General features: G+C 33.9%; 1 protein-coding gene across 6 annotated transcripts in view; it reads right to left on the reverse strand.

Annotated features, from left to right (window-relative positions):
- LOC5566421 overlaps window positions 1-16,943 on the reverse strand; it is a 290,745-nt gene that overhangs the window by 184,980 nt on the left and 88,822 nt on the right. For all 6 annotated transcript variants that reach the window (XM_021844859.1, XM_021844861.1, XM_021844855.1 and 3 more), the window contains one exon: window positions 15,743-16,698. In XM_021844859.1, the coding sequence (XP_021700551.1) occupies window positions 15,743-15,918 (176 nt within the window). In that variant the 5' untranslated portion in view covers window positions 15,919-16,698. The remainder of the gene's footprint in view (window positions 1-15,742; window positions 16,699-16,943) is intronic.

Here is a 16,943-nt window from a genome sequence, read left to right on the forward strand (position 1 = left end):
ATCGATCATTCATTTCATTAGTATAATTTATAGTTACTATGTTTGTTATGTTGCCTCTACATTAGCTGTTAACAGATTGCTTGTTGGTTGACATCAATGTTCCTCATGGTGAACCTTACTTTGTTAATATTGTAAACAGTAATTATGGTTACATCTGTTTGACTGAATTTCAAGCATGTTCAAGAGCCTTCTAAAATGCATAACATGAAGAAATTGAAATTAATTAACTCATTACGCGAGGTAAAGATAGACAAATTATGGGTGAAAATATGAAAAAAATCCACGAGCTTGGCTGGAATTTGAACCCAGGACTCTTGAATACTAGATGAGTGCTTTACCAACTAAGCTACCGAGCCCGTAAGATTTTTTCGTAAGCACGTGGATTTTTTTCATAATTTCACCCATGATTTGTCCATCTCTACCACGCGTAATGAGTTAATTAATTTAATAACGGATTACCGAACAGCTCAGTATAAGCGTCAATTTATTTTGAATTAAGCATTATTAACTACTACATCTTCAATCAAAATGTGCCATATTGAAATATATGGAAGACTTTATTTGTTTATGATCACTTTTTCAGTAGTAGGGTGCAGGCAGAGCTACTTGGGCACTTCCACGCAATTTTATTCTCATGAAATTTCTTCAAAATGCAATTTTATTGTCATGAAATTTCTTCAGGTATGATTGTGTAACTAATTTAATTCTGAGTGATTTGTTTCAATAAGAAAAAAAAATTGGAAGATGGTTACTTAATGGATCCATTTTTGAGTGTTTTTATTTGTTTTTTTATTTGTGTGTAAAAGATCCCCATAATCTCCTATGTTTTAGGATTTAAATACTGTATCAACTACTGAATACACAATTTAGTACATAATAAATTCAATTCGGAGATATCTGTTCAATTAATTATGAAAGAAATCGTTTTTAGGGGAATTGGGGCAAAATAGCCAAAAAACTATATGCTCCCACTATCTCCTATCAATGAGGCTAACGGCAATCGATCATTTAGATCAATATCGTTTACCTAAACTATCGCACATCGTTTGGAAATGTTTGGAATTTGTAATATAAGAAGGTAAATTATTCACAATATTTTGCATAGAGCATAAATAATGATCATACATATTTTAAAAATTTTAATACAACTTATTTCTGCAAGCTATATTCATGATTATTAGACTATTTAAAAATTTATTTCAATATAAAAACACGTTGAAAAAATTTAAAACAAAAATTCCTCTTCAAAAATATTGCATTGTACATTTGGCCCCATAATCCCCTAAATTTCCATCTTTTTATAACGTTCTCTGTGAAACATTGTTAAATGGACTAGAAATGATGGATTTTATCGGAAATAATCTCCACAATAAAACAGTTTTACTCAAAACAACATGAAAATCTAAAATTTTCAAGGAATCGGGGCAAAACGGGCACCATAGCTTATCCCAGAGTGGCCCCACATTCATGAAACCATCACCAATCGATTCCTGAGAAAATTTCCTTTCGAATGAGCTATAAAACTTATTTTTTATCTTTCTATTGTGGAAGTTATCAATTTTTTCCACCTTTGGGTTCGGATTTCCCCAATGTGCACGGGTTTATAAATTATAACGGTTTATCTAAAGTGTAATTTTCGACGAAAAATTCAAAACTATTTATCTCAAAATCTGATAGCCCTACACAAAAACTGTCTTCAGCAAACTTGTTCACATCGTTAAAATCTACAACTTTGCTGAAGATACCATGAAGCTATTCCTTCAATATGTTTAGTTATGTCATTTATAAAAAATCGTCAAAAAATTGATTTTAGTCAAACCGTTACTGCTTTTGAACTTGTGATTGGAAAAATTACTAAAAAATATATGTTAAAATTCAAGTTATGTCTGATGTTCTGTCAAAACTTCATTCAAATCGGCCCATAAATAACTGAGATATAGCTTACCAAAGTTGATCATTTTGTATGGAAAATCGAAAAAGTTGCAAATGTTTTGTCCAACACTGTATACTGGTCATTTCAGGGTAATCAAATTTTCATTTTTTGCAGAAGTGTCACAAAGGTAAATGTGGTAAAGTTCTTTTTTTATTTTTCACGTTAAAATTACTATTTTGAATGTATTTTGTTAAAATAATGAAAATTTGTGAATTTGAAAAATATGTGTTCTGTATCTCGATACCTCCCTAAATCGATGGTCCCTTCAATATCGAGTTAGGAAGAGCTAACTGTAATTCGTAGAAGATTGGCTTTTTTGGCTCCCACAATTTTTTTATGGAACATTAATAGAATTTTAAAGTTAATTTTGAAGAACATTAATGGAATTTTAAAGTCGATTTTCTAAAAACTAGATTTTTGTCTCTTACACTCGTTCCTAACCCCTCGAATTGAATCAAAATTTTAATTTTAAAAAGCCTGTATGGGGACATAAAATTAAAAAAAAAACAAATATTTTTCTGGATAATAGAAATACGTAATCAAAAATGTGGATATACAAAGGTTTCAAAAATCATGTTGTAATTTAGTGAAAATGGAAAATTTTTATGAATTTTATGTAATTTTATTATATAAAATCTGCGAAATAAATAAGACGCAAGTGGTGTGCAACGCGGACACGGCGAGATAATAAAAAAAAACTATTTTAACAGTGGAGAATAACGTTTGTAATTCTAAAAACATGAAAAGAATTTTAGAAGAGCCACGGTAAAACACCATCATGGGTCTAAAATATTTTATGAAAACTACCAAACATTTTTTCAAAAATTTTAAAACATTTTTGGTACAATTTTGGCATCAATTTTGTATTAAAATATGCCATTCGAAAACATTTGAACTAAGGACAATAAGCTACTCTCTGGGAGTTGCACAGTTAATTAATGGTCAAGTCATAAGCAATTCCCGCCTAAGGAATCATGCTGTTATAAGGTTTTGAAGTTTACATGCAAGATTCCTTAGAATGTATGTGTCAAGTGTACATCTCACACATCCGAGGAAGTTTAGACTGCGAAATGATGATTCAATGTGCTTTGGGGTAATCGAGTTCAGTTCGCCTTCGAGCGTCGGGGTCTCTCAAGGTGCTCGGCAGCTTGTAGGTTGAAGCGCCCATCTAGCGAATAGGGGTCGTCGGTTCGATCCCCACCGGAGCACGTGTTTTTGTTTTTTGCAAAAAATGATGTTCATTTTAAACAGTTTGACTTTTTTTCATTCCGCTTCGGGAAGTTGTAATTTTTGCACAAAGGACACACTAAAGACGCGTCAATATCATCGATTCAGTGCATCGGATCGTTTATTACCCGTAAAGCAGCATATCTTTTAATCAATATGAACCTCATTGATAATCAATTTTCTTAAACTGACACGCTTCTGCTTCTGATTCTACACAAAAGCAGATCTTCTTTGGTACAATCATATTGGTGGTGGTGTGGTTAGTTTGATGGTGACATAAATGTCAGTGAATTGAGTATAGTGAGCATGATTTTTTTTCTTCCCTGGACATAATGAGACTGAAGAAGGAAGGAAACAGAAACATGATACAAATCTTGAAATAATTGCTGTTGGAATTACTAATGTTATTTGAAAATTGTTCTATGTACTTTTTTGCATTTAAGTCATCATCAATTTTTGCAAGTCAGTTTAAAGCAGATAAGCCTGCAGTTCAATGATTGGTTTCTATCTTACAACAATATGAATCATGCATAAAATAAGGCATATTCGCTTGATTTTAATCTGAGCGTATACGTACATCTGGTCAATTAAAATCCAATTTAATCTGAATTCACGTTTTAACAAAGAACCCATTTGATTGCGTCTGATTAATTGGAAAATTTTATTACCACAATGTCATGGAAACATCGCATTTGCGCAGTTTTCAAATCAAACATCACTACCCGGAAATGCAATTACACCCCCTTCGGCACAAAAACAAAACAGCCGCCATGTGAATCTCTCCACAGTCTGGCATGGGTACAACCAATGCAGACAAAGTCATCAGCTAACTAACGTGACCCCAACGGTGGCGATGCAAACTGCTACAAATAATAACTACCAATAAAATTGCCATTTCACAGAAGGATCGCACCAGGGAGGTGAAACCCATCAAATAAAACCGACTGGATAGGTTGGTTGATCAGACAACCCCGAGCCGACCTGGCCAATCGACATAAACTCAATTAAACTTGACTGCCCAATAAATAAAATTTGAAGCAATTTCGATCCGTGACGATTCTGGAAATTGTACGCAATTGGCAGACAAGGTGCATGCATATTGTCGTTGCAAAGTTGCTTAAAGTACCTACTGCCCGTGCTGTGAACATTATTGCGCCTGTGCTCATTAGGGTGGTTCAAATGATTAAAAAGTTTAAAAAGCCCATCTCACATATCTTCCTTCAAATTTATATGAAAGTTCAGTCCTTTCAAATGTTTAGTCATTTTGATGATGATTTAAAAGTGGACCAAATAAATATTAGGTTTATATGAAAATTTATAAGTAAAAAAAAATTTAACTACCAACAATATCTGAAAATACACCACAAAACTTAATAACTTCGATTTTTACAGGGTGTCTCAGAAAGTATGAGCAAGACTTCACCATGCTGTCATTTCAAGACTACTGCAGCTATAAATCTGTTTTCAAAATTTGGAGCTAGGTCAAAAAGTACAAAAATCTGAAAAAAAATATATATTCATCTGGGTATCAGATTGGAGTATCACTTATTTGTATAAGAATTTCAAGTTTAAGTATATGAAATTAGAATTGAAACTAAAATTTAGTTCCAGCTGTCATGGATTATCTATTTATGGATCGATGAAAGAAGTTTGGACTTAAAGATGATACACTCAGGCAAATGGACTATCGATAAACATAGGAACCCCTTATGAAAATTCGCCACAAGGAATTGGGTTGAAATTCATAAATAAATAAATTCATAAGGAAACCAAAATTTGAAAACAAAAATAGTTTTCGCGGCAACCTAGAATCGAACCAAGGACCTTGCGATCGATAGGCTCATGCATACATCCCGCGCCTGTCGACGCCTTGATGTGGAGTGATGCTAAAACAATACATAAAGCGTTCGTATTGCGAGAATCATTCCATCTTTCATAAGGCAAAATGTATGAATTTCGATAGTCCAGTTCGCTGCGTGTAAGATTCTACTTGAATAAAAATACCACTATGTTTTACTAAATTTCTGCATAGCAATATTCATGTAAACCTACATCGACATCGGACTACCTTTAAAACATCAGCCAAATGTTTGATAATTTAACATTTCAATTACAAAGACTGTGAGGAAGATATAGGGGATGGATATTTAATCCTTTTCAAAATTTGAATCACCCTAGTGCTCAAAGAAAGTGAATCTGTTCAGCAGGATGAAAAATCGAACTGGTTGCTCTTGGGACATAGGTCGCATCTCCATAGATAGCGAAAATCAATGCACAAACACAGTTCAGAACAGCAAGTTTTTCAATCACGTGTCGTCTGGTTAGATTACCACATTATTGCAGCACCAGAGATAGATGTTTGCTCATAAACATAAAATCAATAAAATTCACAGTTTGCACTTGGCGCGAGAGAACAGAGTTGTGTACAAACAAACGCCGTTCGTTTACCGTTTAGAACGTTGTGGAATGTGGTCGTAAAAAATGTATTCGAACCAGATTCGCGGCTTATCGCAATAAATACTCTCTATAAAGCGTTGAAGTTAATAGCCGCATTTTACGGATGATAGTTTACACAGATGTCGGCTGAAGTATCCTTGATGTTAGATGGAGTAGTGAGGGTCATAGTTGAGCTTAAATCTACAACTTAATTTGTTTTAATGTAGTTTGAAACTTTGTAATATTCATCTACGCTTCTTCTTCTTTTTTATTTTTCTTAGCATTACATCTTCAATGGGACAGAGCCTGCTTCTCAGCTTAGCGTTCTTATGAGCACTTCCACAGTTATTGACTGAGAGCTTTCTTTCTTAAAGTTGCAATTTTCGCATTCGTATATCGTGTGGCAGGTACGATGATAGTATATGCCCAGGGAAGTCAAGGAAATTTCCATTACGAAAAGATCCTGAACCGACCGGGTATCGAACCCAAACACCTTCAGCATGGCTTTGCTTTATAGCCGCGGACTCTAACCACTCGGCTAAGGAAGGCCCCTTCATATATGCAATATATTAAAGTTTCAAATTTAATTAAAAAAAAAAACCTTTTTCTTGCAAGGCCAAAAGGAAAATTCATACCTTTGATTAGATGGTATGAAGATCACAATTGATGTCGTTTCGAAAAATTTAATTTCTACACGACTAATCTGTGGAACGGGCGGCACAATTTTCGCAACTGAAATCGTCTGTAGACTACTAAAACAGGCAAACTTCATTTAATTCTTGTGATCTTGTCTCGGTAATAGAAAGATTTTTCGAAAGTTTTATGTAAATATGCTCTTGGCGAACACGAGAAGCTGTGGTTATTCAAGGTTCTCTCAAGTTAGTCTCGATTTAATCGATTTACACTAGGGACGTTCCGATATTGCAAAGTATCGATATTTGATTCGATACGATTATCGAATCAAAGTATCGATACCACCGATATATTGAATCAAAATATCGATATATCAGAATATCATATGATATATCTGAATGAAGCGAAATTCCTAAATCGCTCAGAGACATGCCGTTTTGTTTCCTAAGATTCGAAAAAAAAAAACTTTGAATACTCAAGATTATTGGAATTTTGGCCGATATGGACAAAAACATCTTTTGTTCAGATACATTAAAGTACAATTCGAATGGTAACTATTTTTTTTAAATACCTTAATCCATGGTAACATGTAACAGCGTAGCAACGTTGATCGCAATGACCCTCCTCTTAAAAAGTTCAATATTTTCAATGTATGAATGGTGATTTCCTTCCTTCATTAGCATATACACATTGAGGTTTTTGCAAAAATTGTGTTGTTTTCATGCGTAAATTTTTCAACTGTTGGAAACAATGATTTTCGTGATTATGGATGACACGCTCAAAGAATAAAAGCTTTAATAATTATGTTCAGTCAAGCATAATTCACAAATTACTATAATCAATGCAAAAATTCCTTAGGAAATTGCCTACATTTAGGCGTATTTCAAAATTCATGGTGTATTTAATTTTGAAATAACTTAAAAAGATATTACTTGTAAGAGTGTGGTCTTCATATTCGGCTTCAGGGACCATGATTTTATTAAGCTGTTTTCAATATTACTGAACGGGACCATGATTTTATTAAAGATGTTTTCAATATTACTGAACGTTGTTTTCAAGGGTAATCAATGTTACCCCATATCAGCTAAATCAAAATATCACTCTACACATTTTTTTAAACATGCTTTAAACTTTCAGAAAACAAGATACAGTATAAAGATACGAGCATTGGGTGTCAGTAATTATTAAAAAAAAAAATAATAATAAACTTGCGACTTATGCACTTTGAAATTATAGGTCTGAGGCGAATGAACCGGCTAATCAAGTTTAAAGCCTTATTTATGAGAAAAAAATTATCAATGTTACCCCGGATTACGATACTTAAAATGAATTATGAATGTAGAAATTAGAATGTACAATTCGAGAGGGATTCGCGATTAGGGCCTATCTGACAAATCAATAACAATAAGAAAATAACCAATGAAATTTTCATGTGCAATTTTTAATCCCAATTGGAGAAAATATACTCAAACTTTAACCTTTTCACTTTAATACACATTTCATAAACCTAGTTTCAAAATCCTCATCAATACCACACACATCTCCTACAATTTTCCTAGCTATTTCGCGATAAAGAAAATATTATAAGGTTTCGCCTTAAACGCACTCAAGAATGCCAGTATCGCCCAATGTTATGAGTCTGTAATCGATATTATTTTCAGTGTCGCCTATTACTTTTGCGCCGTGTTTACATTCTGGTTTCAATTAAGCCCGCCATGTACGCCTTGTTTATTTTTTGTTTTCAGTGTCGCCGTTTACTCTCGCCGTGTTTTGATTTCGATTTCAGATGCGCCCATCACTTTGATAAACAAAAACACAGGCGTAATCAATACAGTGTGTGGTTTTGCATGAGGTGAAGTTTCGTCTTCTACAAATTTGCGTTTTTTGAATAGTTAAATAGTTAATAGCTACAATTTCAACGCTATAGTTTCTTGAATTGTGTACATTTTGTCAGTTTCGCCTAGTTCGCGAATCTTTCTAGAATTGTTTCTTATATTAATGTACGATATATCGGAAGAAAATATCGATACCACCGATATATTGAATAGGAAATATCGATACCAAAATATCGAATATCGAAAGCATAATATCGATACTCCGATATATCGGAAGTATCGGAACGTCCCTAATTTACACTACCCACCATTAGTATGGAATCGCATCACAACACCCCAGTTGAATATTATAAAGAAAAAAAAAATGGTTTGGGTTATCGATGAATACTTGGAATTCATTGTAGATTTCTTCATATGTTCGAACTAGATGCACATTACGTGTGGGTACTTCATTTCGTCCCCTTAATGCTACAACTAGATAACTCGAAAATCAAAATTTTGAGATGTGCAACTTTGAAAGTATGACCGTTTAACTAGGTGATGGTTAATCGCAGAGATTATGATTGAAAAATAATCTTTAGCTTGTGTATTTTGAATCACACGCTTAAGACCTGTGGATATTTTGCAGATCTAATTAAGAAAAATGTTTTGACATATTGAAGTCAAAAATTTAAAATTTCGAGTTATCTAGTTGTAGCATCAAGGGGACGATTTATTCTGTCAATGAAAATTTACTTAATCCTGGTGGAGCACCTTCAATGCACAATCGTTTTCCTTCTGAATTCAAACATTCTGAAGTTCACACAATAGAGATTGCGAACCTCGCAAACAAAACACTACAGGCAAGTCTTAATTGATTATGACACAACCTGAAAAATTGTTTGGCTCTCTTTGAACTATCGATAATTATGACATATAGGATAGTTTTATAAAAAAAAAACTTTGTCTTCATAACTATCGCAAAACGAAATTGACAAGTTTCTTAAAAGCATACAAAAACGTTGACAAAATATATGAAATTAGATTTTTTTTCTCACGACCCCCTTAATACTTATTCACGACCCCCAGGGGGCGGCAGCAACCCACAGTTTTGGGAACTATGATCCAGAGGATCGTCGAAAAAGGTATAAAGAACAATATTTTTCCGTCATTTTTTTTTCATACAGAAACAATTAGAATCGTAAATTATTTTTAATTTTGTTGTTGCTCCTTCTCGAAGCTTCGAAGTGAAACTGGACATAAAAGAATATTAAAATTTGTAACAGTCTATTAGTCCAAAAGTTACGTTGACAACAATGCAAGTTAACGATAGTGTATTTTCTACGTGTTTACGATTCGGATTTCTTTATGTATTCAATCATTTTTTTTAGAATCTCAAGTGGTTCATCCAGGGATTCCTACAGAGATTTCGTCTAGTTGTTTTCACAGAAATTCTTCTATGCATTTCTTCAGGAATTTCTTTTCTAAAGTTTATTGAAAACGTTCCTAAAAAAAATGATAGGAATTTTCAATAGAAAATGCACCTTTGGGGGTTTTATCACCCTAACGACACAAACATCATTTTAATTTCGGCTTTTTTTTTCAAACGAAAACCAACATAAAATAACTGAAAGGCACATTTAAAGTAGTTTAATCCACTTTAACTGGCACACGCTATATCCAGCAGATACAGCCTACTTTTGTCGAATGTTACAAAGTTATGAGCAGTATAGTTTCATAATCGAAAGGTTTTAAAATATTTTAAGTGATTTTTTTTTCATAAATTTTGTATGCGTAGGAAAACGTTATTTTCATGGGCTGTATATGAAAAAATAGCTAAAAAATGGAACAAATTAAAATTTCACCGATGGCATATTTTATGAAAATGTAACCCAAATACTGAAGCCTAGCTGAAAAAAATCCGAGGTACATTCATATTTCATATTAATTGCAGAAATTCAATTATTAATACTTATTGGACGGGTATAATGGAGGTTAGAAAACCACCAGTGAGTACAACTTCTTGAAGAATATCTTATCAGCTATTGCAAGGATCTCCTAACAAACTTCTGAATCCTTGAGGAAGTCTCTAGACAAATTGCTGCCTCTTTATCAATTAAGGAAGTTATTATAGGGAAATGTACCAAACGTACTTATGGATAATATGCTGTAGGAATCCTTGAACGCTTTCTGCCCAAATATAAATTCAAAAAGCGAAAGTGAGATGTGACTTCCATAATTGCGGTAGCATATCCTGGTAGAAGCCTTATATTAAATTTTTTTGCTTTTTGGAAGAGTCTGCTGCAGTAGCTCCTGGACCAGTTTCTGAAGAAATTCCTAGCAAAATATCTGGAGGTACTTCTACTTCTTAAGGAATACCTGGATGAATTTATTGAGAAATCCCTGAGAAATTTGGATAGATACAAAATCAGAGCGCAGAAATCTTTGAAGTGATCATTTGAAAAATCGAAGCAATCAATTTCTGGAGGATTTCCTGGAATTTCAGGAGCCACTGCTAGAAAACCTCTGAGATTCCCTTACAATTTTCCTTGGAGATTCTCTCGAACTTTCTAAAAATATATTATGTTATTTTTTCAGATTTTCATTCAAAGAATTGTCAAAGTAAATTTTCAGATATTTTTTAAATAATTCCTAGTACAAAACCGAGAGCTCAAGGAAATTTAAGAGCTCAAGGAAATTTAAAAGAGCTCAAGGAAATTTAAAAATAATCTACGTTAAAATTTCTAGACGGGCTTTTGTAGTGATCCCTAAATAATCCCTGAAGATCTCCGATTAAGTTTTGGAGGATTTTGTAGGTAATATCTATGTATATATCTATCTTGCTTATCTATAAATAAAAATGGAATGGTGTTTGTATGGCACGAAATGGCATCTGAAGGGCTCAACGGATTTGTACCATTCTTCCAATGTTGTATTCATCTAGGGTTTTGATGTGTTCGTGTGGAAAAAAAGCTTCGAAAAGTCTTCGAAATATTCGGGAAAACGGGAGAAAACTTTTCTGTCAATGTTTATAGGAGAGTGCATAAAATTTCTAAACATCCAACTTGATGGCAAGACCAAGTTTTCAGGGACCACTAGTTTGAAGTAATTATCGACAAGAAACAACCAAAAGAGTGCCTTAATAATATAGAGCAGAATTGTTGTAGAGTCCATAGACAATTATTCTAGAAATGTTTTGAAGAGCCTGTAGCAATAACCTTTGAAAGAGTCGGGTTGAACAACTTCGACGAAAATCTGGGGAAAATACAAGAAAAATCTGCAAGACTGTCACTGTCATCAGAATGCGCTTTTTTTGTAATAATTCCTGGTAGATCTCATGGCGAAATATATGTAATCATCACTTAGCGGAAACAAATCCCGTTGATTATGACGGAAAAATTACAGAAAAAAATTTAGAAAAAATACTTTAAAAATTCTGGAATAAGATTTTGATGGTCGGAGGTAGAATAACCGAAGTAATCTTAAGAGGTTCTAGAGAAAATTCAGAGAGAATCCCTGTAACGTTTTTCGAAGCAATCCGAGCGAAAATTGTTGCATGAATTAGCGTTGGACTGCTAAGGCATTTTCCGATGGAACTTCTTCAAACATCCTTTGAAAAAAAAAACGAGGAAAAATTTCTCGGAGTAATCCCAAGGAGAACTGCTGAGGAATCTAGAGGAATTTTTGAAGAGATCCCCAATGGAATCTTAGCATGTATTACGGAAGAAATCTCTGGAGAAAACAGTGTGTAGAAACTCGATTTCTTCGAAGCATCTAGGGATTACACTAGATTTAATCCACGTATTGGCGGAGAACTACTATATTTTACATAACATAATTATTATGTACAACGTGTCCATTCAAAATCAGTTTTCTAATTCCCAGATTTTTGCCCAGGAAATCAAAACAACGGATGGCATGCGACCTAATATTTTTGTTTTTCATACAATATGGACAAATTTGAAAGACTTGATATTTTAAAATTAGTTTGATTAAATACAGTCATCTTTTCATAACTCGATATTGAAGGCGTCGTGTGCTCAAATCAAACACCTGTGCAACAAGAAAAATATTGTTTTTAATTTCACCGTGCATTTAAGAAAAATTTGCACTTCAAAAAATTATATAATTTTTCCAAATAATTTGAAGCGTATAAGAATACTACTACGTAGCGTACAATTATATAATAATTCAGGGAAATATCTAAAACTAGTGATGCATAACTAAAAATTACTCAAAAATTATGTTTGAAAATATCATGTTAAGGTCGCCTCGTACCGTTCTATGTCACCATTTACCGTGCACACTAGTGCACCATTCACCGTGCGTATAGATTTCGCCATGATTTAATTTTGTTTCTTGAAGAAACGTTGTTGATGGAGCCACTGTGTTGCTAATAGTGAGCGCACTCATTTTTAAGACTGTTCAAATCTTCATTTACAATAAAATCCATAAAAAGTTTAAAAAATGGCTAAATAATTATTTTTTCATTAAAATCGTTATAGGAGGTTTGACCGTATTGTCTAAATCATTTCATATTCACTCAAAAACTAAATATGAAGTAGTTTAATGACGATATAACAATATATCTAATATTACCGAATAATTTCATGCCTTTTACACTAATGCACGGTAATAGGAACCATACATACTGAGAGGGATCCATTCACCGTGCATTTGGGTTTCGACTGAAACACAATATAAAATTCTAATTTTCATAAAATCTCATTGCTCATACGATAAAATACATCTTACTAATAGTATCCATAATGAAAACTTGTTGAAATTTTGAAAAAAATCATACTCTATCGTTAAAATGAAAAATGTGAATTTTTGGTGTTTCTACTAAGAGTATTGAAAAATCTTATTATCAAACAGAATTCACATGATTTTTACTACATAAACTAGGTTTTTCAAAATGCTTTGTGACAAAAACTACTTCATTTCATCAGTTTTATCTTATTTTGCCGACAAAAAAATAATTTGTGAAAATTGTATGAATATTCTGTAGGAATTTGTATATGTGCACGGTGAATGGAGGCCGCACGGTGACTGGTGACTTAACGGTACTAAGCTGTGAATGTATGTGGGACTTTAGTTATATGGGATTTGGTTCAACAGCAGCAGTTGAACAGGTTGAACGCACAATACGTTTTCCGACGGCATGTCTCTTCAACTTTTGCGCTGCTGTCTTTAGTGAACTACCACGCTCGTGCTGTGGATATCAAGCGAGCTTTTTACATGGTGCTTGAACTCAGCATTGGGACAATTGATATGCTACTTTCTATGTATTGCGTATGAACCCACACTCATGATATTTTAAGATTTGTGGAATTTGATTTGCTTTTTCAAATTAGTTGTACGATTTTGATTCAAATAGTCTACCTGTTCAATGAACAGGTTGAACAGGCTGACCAGACGCCTCTGATATCGTGTAAGAGAGATATCGAGTTACATAACAAATATATTTCAATTTTTGAACTTTTCATTATTTTGTCAAAATACATTTAAAATAGTCAATTTAATGTGAAAAATGATACAATGTAAATAAATTTCTTCACTTAAGGTGATTGTAAAACGAAGCCAAACTTTGAAATTTCAAGAGCACAAGACTGGAGAATATGAGAACAGTTCGCGTTGAAAATCAATCAAATTGCTTGCTTGCTGGTGGTAACCAATGGGATAAATTTTCATCGCGGAGTGCTTTGGTTCTCAAGTCTTGTGCTCTTGAAAACTGGAGGTGTGGCTTCGTTCTATAATCACCTTAAACTTTTTGAACAGTCCGCAAAAATAATAAATTTTGTCACCCTGAAATAAATTGTCAACCTCTATTTTACTATTCTTATAATCTTAAAATTTGAATTCGTAAAATTCTCCAGTTGTCGGAGCATATTTTGTACTGTCCATCAAAATATCGAGTTAGAGAGGTAAACTTACATAAGAAACTGAAACAGATCGCATCGACTTCTAGATTGCTAGAATGAAGGGACTGCGCTTGAGGGAATAAACACAATACAATGGCTGAATATTAAAATAAATGAGAAAAATGGAAGATGTGGAATGGGTCAATCTGATTTTGATGGAAATTATGAAAAAAATCTCTAAAATGCGTTTTGCATGTCCGTGAGAGAATGCTACAACTTTTGACATAAACACAAGATTGCATCTTCTAAGCATCTTTAAAAGATTTGGTTAAGAATCTCGTCTAAACTTTTCATGATTACCTAAAGGTCCTCGCTTTTTACATAATCATCATCATGAATTAATCTTATCATGAAAATTGTTGGGAATTATTGGAAGAATTCGTTGTGAATCTGTAAAAAGCCATACAAAATCTCGTCAGGGACTTCATAAGAACTTTGTCATAAACTAAGGACTAGTCTTACTAGTAACCCAGACAAAGCTTTATCGAAAATCAGTGTTATTAACAATCAGCCAAACGGAACACTAAATTAATCTGTCCATGATTTCAGCACACCTCCCAAGAAATTTTCTAAATGTATTTTTAGTTTAGCTTTTTGCCAAAATCTACAAATCTACTTAAAATTTCAAGCAAAATCAACAAAGGATTTTTTGCAGAATCCACTTCAGTGATCAGTCAGGAAGAACTATAAAAAAACTGGTCAATTATCAGTTCGATCCAGTTAGAATTCTAGCAAAGATCTCATTAAAAAGTTTTTTATTCTATCTTTATGACCGAAATTTTTAGCCCTGGGCAAGTTCATCTCGGGATTAAAAAGTTGCCATGAACTAAAATTAAAATCTAACAAGCATCTAGCTTAGAACCTTGCCAGCAATTTGTATGTACCCTTCTAGAAATGTTCCAACGATCTCTTAAACATAAACTGTCTCTCTATAAGTTCACCAAAAGTTAGTCATGATGCGAAGTACGAGTGACAGGCTTTCGTGCACTTCTTGGAAAAAGTAATCTAGTTTCACCTTTAGTGCTAGAAATTTAAACAAACTGGTAATCTTATGTTTGAAATACCTATTTTTAAATTTCTCAAAAGTCGCAGCGTTGTTTTCCGATAGGTAGGTAATTTTTTTAGGAATAACAAAATAAGGTCTTTAAAAATTAAACAAGGTTTCCACAAAAGTACATCCAGATATTGCTTTGTTTTTTTCGCGTATAATAACTTCATACATTACTTCATAAATGTTCTCAGCAAAACATTTGTTCAGAAATCATTCCAAGAATCTCTTCCAACTGCCCAGAACGATGCCTCTGACTACCAATCAAATCAGAAACCTTTTCCCTATTGAAAGATTCAAATCGAAATTATAACAGTTATACAGTCACCGTTGGGGATTTTAGTATTATGTTCACTATTCAGGAAAAGAGAAACCACCCTGTTACGTTTTGCTTTAGAAGTTTTTTTGTTGATTTGCTACTAGCTGTAGTTAAATACTATACAAAATATGTATATCATTATCAATGAGATCCCCAGAGTATCTTCGTGCTTGCTACAAAAAAAGGTTCCCTTGATGGAACTCAGGGCACCATGATTATGGCTTAATTTTGAAGCTGAGCACATTTCTACAAGACTCGGGAAAGCACCGTATTTATCTAATTTTGATTGCTTTGAATTTATCATAAGATAAGCTGTTTCAATAATGTTGACTAAATGTTTTTCCTAGCAATATTACACCTCATTCTTATTAAGCTGTTATCTCATACGATCCGGTTATTACAACCTACCTATTGCTTATTTCCTGGAAGGATCCGCCGTCCAGCAGCCGTATCTTCGCAAACAGCATCGCATTCACAAACGGCACCTCCACCAGCTCCTCCAGGTGCAGCTCCACCGTAAACTTGTACTTTTTCTTCTTCATCATAAAGGCCATTCCTGGGGCACCGGGCCCTATCAGTGTCATTCACTCTGGCGCAATTATTTCACAGCTTTTTCGCCCTTTCGGAAAAAAAATAACTAATTTGCACGCAACACTCCCTCACAAATTCGTTGGCACACCTTTTCTTCGCAATGAATTTTTTTATTTTCCACAAAACAACCGCAGAATGGATCTTCTTCGTCTCGGATTCACTTCGGCGAATTTTCCAACTTTGCTTACGCCACTCGACAACTGCCGCTGGAACTACCTAATGATTAATCGAGGCCACTAATTTGCGAAATTATTATTTCATCTTCTCGTCAATTGCACCCACACAATCATTATACGGCAGGTGTAACGAGAAACAAATCGGATCACAACATAGCTTCTCTTATCTCTTCGTGAAAAATTTCTAATTACAGGTGATTCACCGGCGGCGGCGACAACGACGAAGAACTGCAGCTCGGTCACAATCCATCTTCGTGTCGTGTCGCACGGCCACTGTATTCTCTGGCACCAACTGGCAGCGTACCAAACCTTCCACTGTTTTCTTCACTGGGCGTAGACTACTGAATCGTTGTCTAATCGAGTTACATTACAGTAGATGATGTCGCGCGCCTTCGCTAGTCTGGGAATTTTTCGTTTCGCGTCTTCGAATCCACCATCGGGAAATCCGTCTATCTTATGATTTTTTTTTATTCGAGTTACCACCACACGAGATCGGGACGGGACTGACTTAATCTATGGCCAAACGATAAACGAATACTTTTGTCGTGGTAGTCGTCATTCTCTGTTTGCAGAATTGAGTGCGAGTCGGGACGGCAACTGTGGAGAGACAAAGAAAGGGAAGAATACGGTTAGAGTAAGCAACGCTATACTAATTAACGCGAATCGATGTTTTGAGTACTGGTTGATGGAATGCTGTAGAGTTTGCGTTGGAAATATTTAATAATTATTATTGAAAATTTAGTGATGTAATCGACCAACTTATTAGATTTGTGTTTTCTGAATAACGTTATTTTCATGGAAATTTATTGATTGAGATTTGCTTGTTTTAATTGAATGTTCTG

This window comes from Aedes aegypti, chromosome 2, assembly GCF_002204515.2.
Source record: "Aedes aegypti strain LVP_AGWG chromosome 2, AaegL5.0 Primary Assembly, whole genome shotgun sequence".
Taxonomy (NCBI): domain Eukaryota; kingdom Metazoa; phylum Arthropoda; class Insecta; order Diptera; family Culicidae; genus Aedes; species Aedes aegypti.